The following is an 18,146-nucleotide window of genomic DNA, read 5'->3' as shown; positions in this document are numbered from 1 at the left end:
ATTAATGCAGATCTTAAACAACTACAGATGACAACAACTTGAAAATGTTACAATGTATTTAAGCCTCATTAGCATGCTCTCATATGACAATCTGCTGCCACGATGTCTTTCAGAATTTAAGGTTTATTTCTGAAGAAAGCATATATTGGTTAAAACTATAATATGTCATGTTCAAAATGATATGTCAATATATGCTTCATTTCCTGCCATTAGAATTCATTTGTTGTTTTGATGAAATGTGAACATGGTTGATGAAGAGGGAGACTTTGTCTCTGTGTAACTGCAGGGTGCTAACAGGCCCTTTGTTATGCCTACAAATGATACGTGAGTGAATATGGAGCAGTGGTGAAATTATGTTGATGGGAGAACTGAAGAAATTGTAGAAGAACCTGTCCCAGTGCTGCTTTGTCCACCACAAATCCCATATGGACTGCCCTGGCTGTGAACCCAGGCCTCATCAACAAGCCTGTGCTATGGTATAGCCCATTGATGCGCAACCGGTGTTCCGCGGCACACCAGTGTGCTGCAGAGACCATCTAGGTGTGCCACAAAATTTTCACCTCATTTTATGATTATAACTATAACGAGATAAATAATTGTTAATCTTGTTTTCTGCTGTGTCTCAGTTTTAATTTTGTTTATTATGATTGGGTTGATTAAGGATGGACAAGATATACTAAATGGAATTTGAAAACAACACAACCACTTTTCAGCAAAACATGTTTACCTCCCCTTTACTTTTATTGCCACACTATGTATTTTTCTGAAATCTACATGTAAAAATATAAATTAAATTTCAATGTTTACACATAGTTAATAAATTTTGGATCAAATGGTAGGAAATATTATAGTTTAATTTATTTCAAATAATGAATATATTTAAAATAAGTGACAATAATAAAGTTGGATAATTATAAAAATGAAATAGAACATTTTTTGGTTGGGGTCGATTTATAAGAAGTTGTCGCAGCTAATCAATGTCATAAACCATCTACTCCCCCCCCCCCCCCCCCCCCCACGATATGCAAAATGGGTTGGTGGTAGTGGTGTTGCTGTTGTCATTTTTGTTGTTGTTAGTGATGGTGTTTTAACATGTTCAATATCTTTGTCAGTCTATGTCAAATATTTTATTTTAAAAGAACATGATAAATTAAGGTGTATCTCCATGGAAGAAATGCCCTCTTCAGAAAGTGATGGCGCTTAACTGGTCAACAAATTCCTACCTTCTAAACCCCCAAAGATTTATTACCGTATAAGAGCCTGCCAGTGGACTCTATCCTGAGTGAGTTAAATCTTATCTACACCCTCACATCCTGTTTCAAATCAATTTTAATATTATCTTTCCGTATATGCTTAATTTTTTAAGTGGTTGTTTCCCCCTATAGTTTCTAACTGAAGCTTCATATGAATTCTATTATGGGTAGAAGTCAATTATTGCAGGTGAACAGTGATTTGTAAAAGAACTTTAATATTATTTTGTGTGTTATTTATATTTTCATCTATAACGTTTTTCAGCCGAATTGGCGGCTGAAGCGTGCACCAATCACATGTACTGTGCCATGGTAGGAAGTAGTGGTGGGAGGTGGATGGGCGAGAAAGTGAGGAAACAACATACAATGGTGCCAGATGTAGCATCGTGGAACATTGGTTTCCAGTGAATGGTTACAACACTACGCAAAGAAGATGTGAGAACTGGCAAGAACACAGTGCAGCAGCCGATGCTTCCATCACACGGTTTCTGAACAAACTGAGGTCTAGCTGTTTACCAACAGACCTTCTTTGCGCTGATTGGTCACTCACAAAGAGCAGAACTTGACTCAGCCGCCAATTCCGCTGAAAAATACTTTATAATAAGTTGTGAGCATGTACAATATAAAGGCTGAAATAGGTCTCTTTTGCCTAACCTTTTGACCAAAGGAAGAAGTAGCATTATAGTAATGTAATACTTGATTTAGGTCTCTCAACTCCAACACTTTGTGATTCTCTTGGACGTCATTTATGGAATATTCTGAGAAAAATTAAAAAGCCTTCCATTTTTAGCACCTTGTGCACTGAAAATGCTGCTTGTAGGTGTTCACTGACACAAACATTACTTTGTCATCATATACATAATTTAGATTTATTTTACTCTGAAAGGTCAATGAATATATATGCTATCCCATGCTGGTGGATCACACCTTTGATGGTAGCTCATAAAAATAAAGTTGTCCCGCTATATGCCATGTAGGCACTTGAGGGGATAGGAGGTATAGCTCCTATTCATTCTTAACCTCAGCACGAGATGGGGTGAGTGGTCAGTGTCATGCCCGGCCAAGCCTTACCCCTTGAAATGGACCTGGTACCCATTGGATAGGAGGCTGGATGGTTGCCAGAGTTGGTTTGGATGGAGAGGCTAGAATAAAAATCCTGTGTCCCTGTTGGAGACTGAACCCTAGTCATCTAGTCCATAGCCAGTCATTATATAAACTGAACTAACCTGGATCATAATGGTAATGATTTAGGATGTTTATAGCTACACTCTGGAGGAACATTTAAAATTCTGCAGTCCATGGATGCACAAAGCTTTGGTGCGAAATGACCCACTTAACATTTTTAAGAACCATTTAATCACATAATTATGTTGCATAGATGACAGTGATGAAAATAATAAACATTTTTCCCTCAGGATGTGGCGCTCCTTATGAACATTGTTTTTTGTTCAACTGTTTTATTTTATACAGAAGAAGGCGTAGGTTGATGCTGTCAGAATGTTGTTTTCCTCAAAGTATTAAGTAAGGCCCTTCCTGCCCCAGGTGTTGTTGACGTAGGTGTCACAGTTGAGCGAGTGTAACTCATTCCATATGTTTGTCTGTCTGTAGAGAGAACATGCAAATCCTTTTAAGTATAGTGGCAGATAACTTAAATTTACAAGTAAAATTCTGGTACAGTGCAACATGTCTAAAACAGAACCTGGATAAATGAGAAGTTTGCTACATTAGAACATTTCTCTGGTCCTGAGTGAAAAGTAATTTAAAATTACATTGAATGTATATTATGCACAGAAATAGTGTATGATGTTATATAATTATAATTCTTACTAACTTCCATATAGCTGGGTCTGTTTTTGTTATTACGTGATGAAGGGCGGGAAGGAAGTTTCCTTCTTTGTTGGACCACCTAGAACTGGCTAGGTTTGATTCCCAGATGATCACGACGTAAACTTTCCTCTCTCCATTACCTGATATTGGCAAACATACTCAGTTTCTGAAATGTAGTGTTAAAAATAAAATGGCACTTACCAAAATACTAATAATGTTTATGAAATTATCATTGCTGAAGGAATTTCCAGTGATGAAATGCATCAGGTGTTGTCTGGAGTGTAAAAAGAAAATGACATTATCCAAGGTGATTTGAATTATGCACGGTTAAATTTTAGAAACTTGAAAATTTGTTCTTGATGACACTAGAACTAGTGATAAGTGTGGAACATCGCCTTGTCTAGGTCTCTGTTATGATTAGCTGGAAGTATGTAATCGATCCATGAAATAGTATTTCACATGTTTATCGGGTTCAGAAAAGTGTTGTCAAGATGGGTGACAAAATATGAACACAGAACAGGAGAACAAACGTAAAAAGTCTGTGTACCACATGAGAGGAAAGTGATTCTGTAGCCTTGTAGATTTCTAAGTAATAATAGATGAATTTTCTCCTTATGTAATACCAAAATTGCTCACTTGGCATACTTTGCCATTCTTAGAGACAAGGAATTTGCCTGACAAGGAAACTGTGCAAAAGAAAGAAAACATAGTATTAAAATTCAATTAGAATTCTCCATGCACTATCAAGGATTATATGGGTGTAATGATGGTAATCAGCTCAGTTGTTTTCCTGCTCGGTTACATTCGCAGTTACTGAGTAAAAATACTTTTTTTTTTTGGTTAAACTACACAGTAAATGTCATGTGTATTGCACAAAAATGTTACATACTAGATATGTAGTTATGTTCCTTCATAAGAATTTGCATACATCCTTGAACGCTACACTTCATTTTGATGTAAATGTTGACAATTCATGATCACAATCATTTGTTATCGGTTACTGAGTTCAGAAAGAGAACTGTTTTAACAGAAATGAAATGTAGTCTAATAGACAGCAAACCCTCATAAAGTAAAAAAAGTTCTGCTCCGTATTAATTGTTATTCCAGCTTGTAAGATTTTGTTTCAGCCCTCATACCGGGTAAGTGATGGGAGGTACATGTTAGCTTAGGTGTGCTTATGGGACTGACAACGCACACAAGTTTTATAGAATCTAAATATTGTGGAATATATGTCGATTGATTAGCGATTCACTGTATGGTTCGAACTCTTCACACATGAAACAAGTCAGTGGAAGATGCAGGATACGTAACATATTGTACATTATGATTGTGATGATGATTCAATTCATTTATTTAATAATAATAATGTAATTCAGTTTATGTGTGTGGTTGATAACAGCCAAATTTCAGCCATGCACTTAAAAAGCCAAACACAACCAAACAAGATATTCTAGAAACTAAATAATCTTATAAAATCTGACGATGGCGTAAGAGATTAATACATAACATGAAAAGCAGACTCTATCTGTACAATATTCATCCATTCAATTACTGAGTTGAGTTTTATATACATACGACTGTCCATGTTACACCGGATTTTAAATTTATAGTATGAACTCTACGTGAACAAATAAAAATAACATTTAATTTTAAGTAACGTTATAACAGTGTTCATAAGCGAAATATTTGCAGATAACTGTTCTGTGGGATGTTGGTGTGTACATAGATGCGGTTTAGCAGTTAGGTTGATCCTTAAACCGCGATCTAACCTCCATGCTGGGTGCCTCCACGGCTTGCTTTCTGTCCTAACTTTATCTAGAGCATGCCTTATATATTTATTTCGCTGTCGATCGGAACGATCGATCTTCTGCAACCCACAACTATTCCAGCCTTGGTCTGGAATTACAAGAATACATTACGTCACGTTCAGGTAATGCGTTATCAGACCTTGTTGTGGTTCCCATAAGGAAATCTCCAGTGTCTATATTTCGATGTGGCGTATTCACAGTTCCTGCTGTTTTATGAAAATCATTCCATTTTACGTTTCACGTGAAATCAAATTGAAATACAGATGAGAAAGTATAATATATCAAACTGAGTGACGAAAAGGCATTTCAAAACCACTGTGAGAAATATTAGCGAAGCCGTTTGTTAAGTTCGCCAGCTGATAATTAAGCAGCCAGTTGTGTTAATTCGTAATTTACCTACCTTTCTTAGTATGATGCAGGTCTGTGATGTTTGTATCTATGTTATTTAGTGACAAGAACTTGTTGGACTACAAAATGGCGTTATTTAATATAACATTAATGATATAGGATTCTTAGGACCGGAAATTTTCGCAGTGGGAAAGTAGACTTTATGAGTTCTTCCAGGGACTCCTTGTTTAATAAATTTATGATAATATTTGTTTGTTAAGTGGGATTTGAGGTTCTAGCGGCGGCGAGTATGAAGATAGCTGTCTTTTGGGCTGTAGCGCCTCCGTCCTCAGCGCCATGAGGGTTTCCGTTACTAACTCTACTGTGAGGCAATAGACGAGATTTTTGTACACTGACAATTTTCAGATGCACTTTTTAACGTTATACGGCCTAATTCCTGAATTCTAATAGGCACTTCATGATATTCATCGAACTGTGTGTTTCTGTTTGTTGTCTTCGGCCGTTTAAAACGCGGAATACTTGGGATGTACGTTGGAGGCCGATTAATAATAAGGCTTGTTTCGCACCTTTTAAATTACGTTGCTTTTCATACGGACGAAGAAGGAAAAGAATTTGCAGTAGCGCGCGTCTCTGGTGGGTGGGAGGGTGAACCCACTACCCGGGAGCACGACTCATGTCGCTGACAGCTTCAGTTGTTCGCATACCACTGGGAGTACGTGGAGTTTGATTCCCGATTCATTCAGTCTTTGTACGTGGTGAAGTGTTTATAGTTGTGTTGTTCGATCAACATGTTCTTGCGTCCGGTTTTGTCCAGTGAAAAAAAAGTGCTAAGTGAAAGATTTGGACGTATTCATGTAATTACACCGTCGGTAGCTTAGAGTAGCGTCAAATGGTATGGTTAATGAATTGGAAAGGATGTGGAAAGAAATGGTAAGGGTAAAGTCCCATGTGCTTAACCAAGCATGGCGCTATGTAGATATATGGGGGAGTGGATGTATAGCTTCACGCATTCTTAACTTAGGCTCTACTTGAAGGTGAGTGATTGGATTTACTTCCCGGCCGCTTTACCCTCGAAAGGAAGAAAGCAGTGTCTGAAGAAAACCACGAAAGCCTGTTAGCATAACCGAGATCTGAACTAGAGTTTTAATAACTCGGCCACTACTTTCGGTGATCGAGAGCAAGGCACGTGACTGTTAAGGAAAGAGGTGTAATGCGTCACTGGGTCACTAAAATCTTAAACATAGTTTTCATGGGGGGACAAACATGCTTACAAGGCGGTCGCTTGGCAGAGGATGATGGGAGACTGTGATGAAATAAGATTTGAAGATGTATACTGGATTCACTTGGTAGTCAGTTGGTTGTACAACCATAATTTAGCTCTGTAGTAGTGTTACACGTCATGAACATTCGAGGTTTTATTTTAATTCAATATAATTTCATCTTTTCAAATCAAAATTATATTTATGAGGAAATTAGGAGACTAAATTCCGGAAATTCTTGCTACTTCTCAGTTCAAAATATCTAGTCCTACAAAACAATAATTTTGCCTGTTGTTTTGTATGGGTGCGAAACATGGTCTCTCACTGTAAGGGAGGAACACAGATTGCATGTGTTTGAAAATGGGGTGTTGAGGAGGATATTTGGGCCTAGGAGAGAAGATGATGGGGTATTGAGAAACCTGCATAATGATGAGCTTAAAAATTTGTATTGTATTGTCAGGGTGATTAAGTCAAAAACAATGAGATGGGCAGGGCATGTAGTACGCATGAATGGGGCAAGAGGTGTGTACTGGATACTAGTCGGGAAGCCTGAAGGGAAGAGACCGCTGGGGAGACCTAGACGTAGATAGGAGAATAATCTCAGGTGGGTTCTATGGGAGATAGGAGTTGAAGGAGACTGGATTTTGTTGGCCCAGGACAGGGACCGGTGGAGGGCTTTGGTTAACTCGGTGATGAACCTTCGTGTTCCGTAAGCTATCAAGTTGGTTAGTTATAATTCCATCTTTATTATATGCCCGTTATTTAACTGGTTTTGTTGGTCGAAAAACTTATATGCGATATAATGTTGACCTCAGCTTACGCTGTAAATAGATGTCTGAGCTTCATGTGTGCACGTCTCGTTGTTAATAGCATTTTGTCTGTTCATCCCTCAGTGTTTTTATTAATCTTAAATCGATGAATCCTGTTGTGTGGGGGTGTGTGCGCGCGCATATGTGTATAGTATTTACTAATAAGTAGGCGATGAAACTGACTAGTAAGTATCGATAAATGTCAGTTATCAACAGCATACAAAATTGTATCCAGCTTTCTTTTTCAAATTTAGACGAAATTATCGAGCATGATCAGGGTTTTGACATAGTATGTAAACTGCTGATCACGTCATCTGAATTCGTCAGATGGTGGGGGGGGGGGGGGGGGAGCACGTAAGCTATTTATAGACTTGAAGAAAATTTATGCTTAAGCAGGAAGATAAGTATTACATAAAATTCTCATTGAATTCCTTATGTCAATGAAACTATGTAATTATAAAGTATTTAAACGAAGTCTGGTGTGAGGTCCGTGTGTGCAAACACTTGTCTGTTGCATTTCTTAATCAGAATTGTGTGAAACAAGGGAATGTTTTTTATCGCCATTGTTTTGCAATTTTGCTTTAAGATATGGAATTAGGGAAATTCAAAAAATCAAACAGGAATTGGAATTGAATGGGATGCATTAGCTTCTGATCTGTGTTTGTGTTAATTTGTTGGGCGGAAACAAAAATATCATAAAGAACAACACACAGGCTCTAGTAAAAACTATTTACTGTTTTGGTATATTTATTCAATTTGTTACAAGGTTCAAAGGGTGGGGAACGACTCCCTGGCATTTCTTCCCTCTTATTTCAACAGATATTATAATTAGCAAATAAAGGAGGGCGAAATGGACATGACACATATCACGCATCGGTGAAACGAGAAATGCATACGAAATAGTAGTCGGAAAGCCTGAAGATAAATATTAGTTGGCAGACTTTGACGTTGGTAGAAGAACCGTGTTAAAATGGAACTTAAGGCAATACAATATGGAATGGATTAATCTGATTCAATATACAGCTCAGTGGCATTATCTTGTGAAGACAGTAATGACTGTCAAGCTCCATAAAATACGACAGATTTCATGACTGAGAGACTATTCAACCCCTCAGTGAAGAATGTTCATGGAGTTACAAACTCTTGGTAGCAGAGAATTTGGGAGATTAAAAACGGACTGCGTTGAAATTCTGTGTACTGCAGTCTTCTTTGTTTGTTTCGAGTTTGAACGGGCCCGGGAGTCTGTTTAAAATTTATGGCGAATCTGCCCTGGGTTTGTTTTTTGTCTGGAGTATTCAGATTCCTTGTCGTACATTCATTAATTATCTCTACCTGTTATTCTAAATACCAAACTTATATAGAATGTTCCTTGAATAGTCTGGTATTATTCAACGGTGTAATAAATATCCCTCTTAGCATTCAGGGGTACCATATGAGTACTTTTAGTTTCAGCTGCGGAGTGAGAGGGCATATTTTATCTCCTGTATGGAATAGTTGGTTCGTGGTTGTATGTTTTTTCTTGAGACAATATGAGGGAAAGCCATCTACAAATATTCATAGTCCATGTTGGAGAGGGTTTCATTTAAATAAACATTTTCTTTTGGTATGAAAATAGTAGTACGTTTTATTAGGATCTTTAGACCTCTTTGACAGTGTATGAAGTACGTCTCACGTATCCGTTTAGAATCGCTGTTTTAAAATAGTACGTAGACGTATACAGTTTACTTCAGAATCTATACCATTTCTTGATCATATATCGTAATAAAGTTTTATATGTCTGTGAGCAAGACATCTATTTTGAAGTGCACTTACGAAAGAGCTGTAAAGGTTTTTATGAACGGGGTTAGGAAACAATTTGTGTTTGGGGTTCTGCTTACTTTAGTTTGCTTCTTATTCAGCAGGAGTACGGTCTGTGCCTGATAATGGGAGGCCCGTTTAGTACAGGAAGGTGTCACACTACGTCGGAATAAGTTTTACAAGTTCGCTCTTAATGGAATTCTATTGACGTCATGTGTTATCGCGTGAGCTTCGTGTAAATCATGGTTCGAACCTGCTGTGAAGCACGATTTCCTGTCCTCATGCATTTGAAGCGGCAATTCGGCACATAGTATCGAAGCTTAGTTGCAGAAAATGTAATAATCATGCCCATTAGAATCGTAATTGGAAGGAATAGCATGACATATGATGCAGACCGTTTCGCAAAATTATTATTCTCAATAATGTTTTCATCAGCATAGTGTGTTGTGTTATAACAGGGAATGTTACCTGCAGATACGCAGTTAATCTGTACAACTTAATATTGAAGTTTTTGTTCATGTTGTCACTATAAACCTGACAGACGATATACTGACCATTTAAATACAGAAGTGACATATTGACATGAACATTTTCCTGTAATGTGGTTGATTGATACAACTTGAATTTGGAAACAGAAGGCAGACCTACGAGAAAGCGAAAGTCACCCCATCTGCGTGCATGTATGTAGTCACGTTTATGGATTTACATACCGGTGCACATTTAGTGTAAAAGGTTTTGGTAACAGACGTCCGTACTTTTCCATAAATCATATTTTACAGTACCTCAATTATTGTGTGGATGGAGAAAATTACATTGGCAGGAGCTTCATAATGTGTGCTCGTCACTAGTCGTTATTAGGTTCGGGGATGATTGGGCGTGACATTTAAAACGCATGGGGAGGGTGAGAAAGCATACAAAATTTTCGTTCTAAATACTAAAGAGAAGAGACTACTTGGGATACTTAGACCTGACTGGGAGAATAATTTTCAAATTTATATTGAATAAATGGTGAGTAAGGATACGGACTGGATTCGTCTGACTCAGGATACGGTCCTGTGGTGGACTCCTGTGATCACGATAATGAGTCTTCGGGATCTATAAAGGCAAGGGATTTGTTAGCTAGCAGAGTGACTTTTGTCTTTTCAGTAAGGACTTCGGTACATCAAATACGTTTTATATATATACTTCTTCATGCCCAGAGCAGGATTCGACTCCGTAATCTCGGTGCTCGATAGGTAAAAAACCTTGCGCTCTGTAGACGTCTTAGGCACTACGTACCAGTAAAATCATAAGCATAAGAGATTGAGTACCCCGTTTTCACATTGATGTTAAATATTCCGAAGAACCAAGAACCCAGTGTCACGTGGGAGTTGATTTATTTATAGTTTATTTAACGACGCTTTTACAGTAGCGCGGACTATATATACTGTTGAGTGTAGGAGTTGAGTGCAGTTGAGTGCATTCTGAGTGCAACAGTCTGTATCAGGACATAAGTACCCGCTGACGAGGGAGGCTGTAGAGTGTCCCATGGCCCTTTGTATTTTCAACTGTTTTGTTGTGCCTGTTTGAATAGAGTCTGCCTGTTGGTATGTCTGTACTGGTGACATAGAACAATGCATGTTGAATTTGCACGTACATTTAAACCTGCGTATGTTCGTACATTGCTGGGTAATGTGGATCGACAGTGGCACATGTCGCTTTTATTCATGAAGTTCAAATAGCTGATTGAACAGCATATCGTCATCAGTTTTAGATCAGTTACAATGATTCAGTATATTTAATTATATTGAACTAAGCCAGTGTTGTTTTAAATGGGCGAAAACCTTTTTTCTGTCATACTTAGGGAAGAATACACTGAGGGTATTTGTAAAAAAAGCGCAGAAGATAATATTTAGACTTAAGGGAGAAGAAGGAATAGGAGGATTGTGAAGATTACTTATCGAGGAGCTCCGTGATTTGTACTTTTACACAATTGTGGTTGGATATGAATCTAAAGAAGTGAGTTAATTAGTTACCATATAGGCAAACTGAAGAGCAGTGTTGTACGGTTGATGAAAAATGCTGACATAAATATATCCTTTTTGTTCTTGTGCTCAGGAATAACGATTTGGAACTTAATATACACGGTCTCGCTTTGTCGTGTACTGGGCTCTTTTAGGAATGTACACAAACCGGGCAGAACTGGTACACTGTATCCTGTAATGGATATTACTCTTAATAGCGGACATGATCGGTGTGCGAAAATAGTGGAAGGCAATAACAAGTTTTCAACGTATGTCCAATGTGACATACAAGTTGTTTTCGTCTGAACACATGCTAGATTGTGTCCGATGCGCGGTATAACGAAAATGTAACTTCGTAGTTTTAAGGTGCAGGGTCCTGTCGCCAAGTTGGTTCATTACCCACCACTGGACTCCACCCTGTGCCACGCCTGTACGTCCTGTTTCGTTAATATCCATTTTACTGTTGTCTCACATCTACGCCTAGGTCTTTCAAGCGACCTCTTCAGGATTTTCTGCCAAAATTGTGTATATCTCATCTCTCATGCTTTTTCCTTGTCCCACCCGCCCCTTCCCTGCTTAGTTGTATGACCGTAATACTGTTTGGTAAAGAGTACAAAGTATGGAGTGTCTCATCCATCCTCCAATTACTTCCATCTTCGTTCCAAGCAAGGCTACTTTCCTCAGCATCCTGTTCTCAGACATCGTTGATGAAGGTGTTTTCGCAGCGCAAGAAACCACAACAGTCGTCACATTTATAGTTTTTGATATTTTAAATGTTTTTAATTGGAGACAGAAGACTATGAATTTCATGCTAGGAAGCAGTCCTCGAAATTACTGTGCTGTTAGTTTCGTCGTGAATGTAATTTTTATATATTACTGTTGTGTCGTTCCCCAAATATTCGAAAATTGTCACATTTTCGGGGGATTTATTACCTGCCTGTTGGCCTGTATTATAATTTTACTTGAAAAAGACTAAAACGTGTACAAACAGTGTGGATGTAACAAATGCAGAGATTGAGAAAAAAATTGGAGAAGTTTTAGTGCCAGGGAAACTCCATCCCTGGAAGGAAATAGCAATTGACTATGATAAATATTAGAGAGAAGAACATTATGGCTTGAGAAAAGAAATTTTAACTTTGTGCAAACTTCTAAGTTCCGTCAAAGAGAAGATTGAATTTGAAGTGAACAAATAAAACGAATTAGGGCCAGTATAAAAGTACAGCATCTGTCTTAATGGAATGCCACTACATTCTTCAACTTCGAATAGCGTGCCTGGAAAAGTGCAGAAGAACTCAAACAGATGAGTCATGGGTTCACATTGGTTCATTTTTTGAAGCTCCTTGATACTGTGATTCAATTGTACCGATAGGCATCAGATAGAATTTGAGGTTCTTACAGCGGTGAGTACGAAGTCATTAGATACTTTCTTTTGTGATATAGCTGAGCCATATAAAAATCTCGTTTATAAAATCATTTCGTTTCTACTGGTTTATCCGCCTCTGTTCTGACTAATAGGCGACCATTCATTATATTATATGCCTAGTCTTTTCGGGTCGTGGTTAACAGCAGTATGTATTCGTAAGGCTATCGTAGCATTTTCACTATTTCAGTATGGTTTATTTCAAGAAACACCCGGGCGAAGAACGCTTTTGGTAGTATGAATAATGATAACAATTTTACTTCAAATGTTTTCCGAAAATATTTTGTGTCACAGCAGTGCCGATTTCTTCGTCAGGCTGCGCTTGAGACCTTGTTCCCGTCTCCTCTTCTCTGTCCAGACAATTACTATCACCCTCCACGAAATGTATGAACTGTAGTGCACGAATCTCGTTCGCCGTGCTGGTACAGCATCTTGTTCCACAGCAGTGTACGGCATATAGTCTAATCAAGATGATGCGGGCGCGTAGTTGTTTGTTCAGTTGGTTTTTGTACGAAACTTGCGAAATTGGCACGAAACAGCACTAGTAATCATTATAGAACCAACAACGTTTCTATATCTGGAAGTAATACGAAATGCCATTAAAATTACCCGAAGAGAGTAGACCAGTTCTGATATGAAGGCAAAGTTTCGATGAGAATATTTAAATGGTTATTAACGAGTTTGGACTGGATTAAACTGGCTCAGGATAGGGTCTAAGGGGCGGGCTGGTGTGAACGTGGTAGGGGATCCATAAAGGTGGCCGATTCCCTTGAGTTATTAGGTAGTTGATGTTGTCACACTGCCGTAAATATAAGGAAAACTTATAAAACACGTCGGTTGTAAATCATAACGGATTAAGTAACAAAATGGTGTTATTTCAGTTCATAGTAGCCTGTACTATATTAGGTGACAGCCTTATGTAATTTTCCGATCTTGTGATAGTACTATAAATTGTGTAGTTTACTTGTCTTTGTGGCGAGGGGCGGCATGTATGAAGATGTACGTAACGGATGCATATGGTCGCTAATGTATTCCATTCTCCTTAGAGGCATTTCATTATTTTTTCAGGCGTAACTAAGTTCACGTATGTCGTAACATGAAGGTGATGGCCGATGCTTTAAAATTATATGTAAGATATATAGAAAGGTTCAATTTATTGAAGAAAAAGATTATCTTAAACAACAATAAACAAAAATCCTACATTTCATATTGAAGAACCTAATAATTGCTGGTTTCCTTCCTCGTGAGGTTTTTGGATTGTGCGGTTTTGAAATTCGGGTTGGATTTTATCAGGAGACATTGTCGTTAATTTAGTTTTTGGATTGTGCGGTTTTGAAATTCGGGTTGGATTTTATCAGGATACATTGTCGTTAATTTAGTTAATATTAACACATGCAAAGTCGTCTGCGTTTTGGATCCAGCCCGTCGACATTCTAGCAGTTCGTGTATAAAGCAGCTCTTTACAAAGCCAGCCATCGTTTTCCTCTTTATTCGTGTCACGCTCTAGTAAACGCATAGCAAGTGTGTGTAAAATGTTGAAAGTTTTGTTTTTTTTTTCGTTGGGAAGGAATTCACAGTTGTTGTTTTTTTAAAAAAATTTACCGCGCGTTTGATCATATTTTTATTTACATCATTAGGAAACAATCTGATTCCGGTCACAATGTTTCTTTTCAAATAAGAATTTTCAAACTTTGTTATAAAAAATATTGCTGAATGCGGGTCAGGTTTCTTTCGTCAGGATATTCCGGATTTGTGCAAACTTTAAATTTGCCTAACCTTACAATGATGGAATTTCTAAGACGCACGAAACAGTTGTTGCGTAAAATTATGGTTGGAAATCGTCAATAAGAGGTACGCTTGTGGAAATATCTGGGTATATGAGATGATATGTTGGTTTTCAAGCGTTGACTGGATTGAAGTGTTATCAGTATTTTGGGAACACGATAATGAACTTTTTGGTGTCTGTTTAATAAATATAAGGTGCTTAAGAAAGGCCATCACATATTTATAAACATTTGGAAAAATACAATAATTATTCATATCATGTTCTTAAATTTTCTTAACTGATTTACTCCTGCCACGAAGTGAACGAGACCTGGAAGGCCTAAGTTTTGGATGTCACTGTAAATAGTTTTTTGAAATAGAAAGATACTGATAATTTTGTCTCTCCAAACAATGTTTTTGTTTTTGTTTTTGCCTTTTCTTCTGCCACGCATTGTATGGGAGGACAGGCGGGGCAAACGGAGATAGCGATCCAAGGCTGTGAAGCGGGAATAATTATTTCTTGATCAGCTGAACGACTATCAGTTTCTGAAAATGAACTTCCCTTTATCGAGTTTTGGCGATACCTTCAAATCAAAAATATTTGCCGTATTCTTCCGAAGTTGACCATAGCGATTGCAAAGTTATGTCCTACGCTACGAGACAGTAAGTGTGACGGCGTGCTGAATTGGTCGTTCTGTACGTCAAAGTTTTCTCAGAATTCAACATAATTTCTATTCAGAAGGAAAACTTTCTACATTTGCTCGCAGAATGTGCACGGGAAACAAATTGGAGGAGACAGGGCGATCATGTTTTATTCCCAGTCACGTGGATGCTGATATGCCCATACTGCACAGTAAACCCTCGTCCTACGCGAGGGGCACGTGTCTCTGAAGAGGCGCGTTCGGTGAATTCGCGTTGGACGAACATAATATTGTGTGGGATTAATGGGGATATGGGAACACAGTCATGGAAAATTAAACTATTGAGCAATAAAATCATAAGCATGCTGCAATGATTTTTATTTATGAACAAACTATGTAATGTAATGAGGTATCATCGGAAAGATAAGCATTAACATACAATAGTAGCTTAAAGTTACACTTTATAATAACATATTAAAGGAATATTAGATATTTAAATAAAATATCAGCACGGATTAGACATCATATAGGACCGTATTTAAAATTTTAAACAGTGTTGATATTTTTCGTATGCTACTGCAGCATGTTTGGCATACCGCGTGTAGTCGATTTTTCCGGCTTCAGAACATAGTTGTTCGCATTTATTTTCACGTGTATAATCGAATATGCTCTGGAAATATCCGAGTTGGTGTAGGTTATGCAGTGTAATAAAGTGATGTACCTGTACCAAGTTCTTTTGTAAAATCCAAGGTGGCTACCCACAGGTCACCAGTCTTTCTCACATAAACTGATGTGGTATTTTCCGATTGGGGGGAGGGGATGGGGAACGAGGAAACTGCGTGTTCGAGTGTTGTACGCTTTTTGATGTATTCATATGGAATCTAATTTTCCGCGTCACGTAACAGGTTACTCTTAAAATTCCACGTGTAGCGTTATTATGATTAGGCCTACCAATGGGGTAACGTTAATATAGATTCGAAGCGAAATTACATTTTAAGAAATAAAGCGTTAATGCAAGAATAAACTGCAGGCTTTTACATCAGCCATGTCAATATTCTACCTAACGTCGCGACCGTGTGGTTAGTAATTCTACTTCGAATTTGGGACGTTCCGAGTTCAAATTTCGGCCCGTAGACCGGCTGTTCTGACTGAGGTGTTGCGTGGGTTTCTTCAGTCACGAAAATTCTTGGTGGTTCTTAAATTAGGCCACAACCGTGTACGTACTTATCCTTTCAATTCGTTATGCATTGATCATCCTATCAGTCGACGCTGTATGTGAGCTACTGACAGTGTCGTTAAGTAAACCAAAAATAACACAAGTTTCCGTATACTAACCCGGCAAGACGTGATAGTGCTTCATATGGCTGTTCACCGAAACATAAACTCATAGCATCCACTGTTATTGAACTGTTGGGTCCCGTATTCGTAGCACCCGTTAAAATATCAGATGAACTGTGAAGAGTGGAGTAGTACTAACTTTCTGTAGAAGCATAATGGTTTAAAGGCCATGTAAGAACTTGAACTCCCTTACCGGGCCAACATTACAGAGTTTCTAGCTTTTACGTGCTGAAAGTTCGGAGCTGTCTTCACTCGCCTGGGCCCCGCAGTTCGTGTTGCAGCTTTGTACAATTTTACTGTAACTGTGAAGCAAGAAATTTTGTGACGGCTACAACAGGCCACATTGTTTAAGTGTTTGATTATGTTTCAGATCCGCTGAGTGGCCGTGAGCTGTGCTGGTGACCGATGGGCAATGGTTGGCTGATGTGAGTGACAAATTACTGTCCGTTTCCTTCTCTCAAAAAGTACCGTGTTCTGAACTGTCTTGAACATTCAGTTCCCTTTACCAAGTGATTTTAACTTATATTATTTTCATTGGAGTTACATTTATTGCAGTAAGCAATTTAAAATTTTTTAACTTTTTTTTACCTAAAATGGTTTGATGGCGCAGTGAACCATGTGTATAGGTAATAAGTAGGTTTCGGATGTTCATGACCTAAAAAACCGAGAAATATGCATGCAAATATGCCCCAGAAAAGGCAAAATATGACCTAATTTGTTATGAAAAAATATTTACTAAAATTAAAAAAAAGGGTTTTGCATTTTAATCATGTTATTTATTTACATGTGCACATATAACTATTGCATTACTTGATTTCCTAGCAATTTTAATTAAAAACCTTAGTCGCTTTAAGTTGTAAATCCCTCGTTTTGGATCAGCATCAGATGTTGAGAATATGTGCTCCTATAAAATAAAATAAATTTTAAGATAGAGCCTTTCATGCATTTCAAATTCATTAATCACAAATAAATAAACGAAATTCAAAATATCAAGTACCTTTCTTCATTCTCCTTTCTTGGCAACATTACAATTTATAACGATTTGCATTTTCAAGGTCTCAAATGACAATCTTAATAGAAAAGTACAGCGATAGAGGAGTGGTTTACTGTATGAAGAAGGAATAAGTCACCAGGGCGATTAGCAAAGAGCGTGCCTATAACGACATAACAGGCAGGCACATAGTGTTTTCGTAGTGTTGATTCATGTGTTTCTCCAAGAAGAATTTGAACTGCTCATTGTTTACTTTGTTCAGTTGGTAGACGCCATCATTTCACACAGGTCCCTTGAAAATTCCGATGTCATATTTGATGGTGAAGGTGTTTCAGTGTTATCGAACAGAAGTCGTTGCTCGCTTTGATGACTGGTTTGTCGGCTCAATTTATTTTTATGTTTTGCCGTAGCACAATGTTGTCGCACATTAAGTCCCTTACAGAACAGAATTGTTCCATCAAAACTAAAATATTCCTCGCCAGATCTTTAACGAAACCTCTTAACTTCGCACTTTCAGAACTTCACTTTCGGCATCTTAATTAACTGAAGGATTCACTGTAGGTGTCTGAGAAATGTAGTTTCAAGTAAGAATTTTGTACCCAAAATATAAGTAAAATATGAATTTTATCCTCAAAATATAACCAAAATATGCATTTAACTACAAATATGACCCAAAACATAAAAATTACCTAAATATGCATTTATATGCAAAATAAAAACAGCATAATTGTGATTAGAATAACCCACTTAGTGTTTAATTTCAGTTTAGAATCAAAATAGAAGCCCCAATTAAAATATGACGTCATGAACATTCGAACCCTAGTATTAAGCATACCTTTAAAATTGTACCAAGCATATTTTTGTATGTTTGGTCCAAAATTTTCCGAAAAC

General features: G+C 37.7%; 1 protein-coding gene across 4 annotated transcripts in view; it reads left to right on the top strand.

Moving 5' to 3' along the window:
* Nucleotides 1-18,146, top strand: part of LOC110836873 (uncharacterized) — a 39,104-nt gene that overhangs the window by 2,916 nt on the left and 18,042 nt on the right. For 2 of the 4 annotated variants that reach the window (XM_022078545.2, XM_087348730.1), the window contains exon 2: nt 16,635-16,689. In XM_022078545.2, coding sequence (XP_021934237.1) covers nt 16,670-16,689 — 20 coding nt within the window. In that variant the 5' untranslated portion in view covers nt 16,635-16,669. The other 2 variants (XM_087348729.1, XM_022078546.2) reach the window with 2 other exon arrangements.

The sequence above is a fragment of the Zootermopsis nevadensis genome, unplaced genomic scaffold (assembly GCF_977971745.1).
Source record: "Zootermopsis nevadensis isolate Lab colony 2312 unplaced genomic scaffold, Znev_1.0 Znev_ptg000013l, whole genome shotgun sequence".
In the NCBI taxonomy this organism is placed as follows: domain Eukaryota; kingdom Metazoa; phylum Arthropoda; class Insecta; order Blattodea; family Termopsidae; genus Zootermopsis; species Zootermopsis nevadensis.
This window is presented reverse-complemented; position numbering and strand designations above follow the sequence as displayed.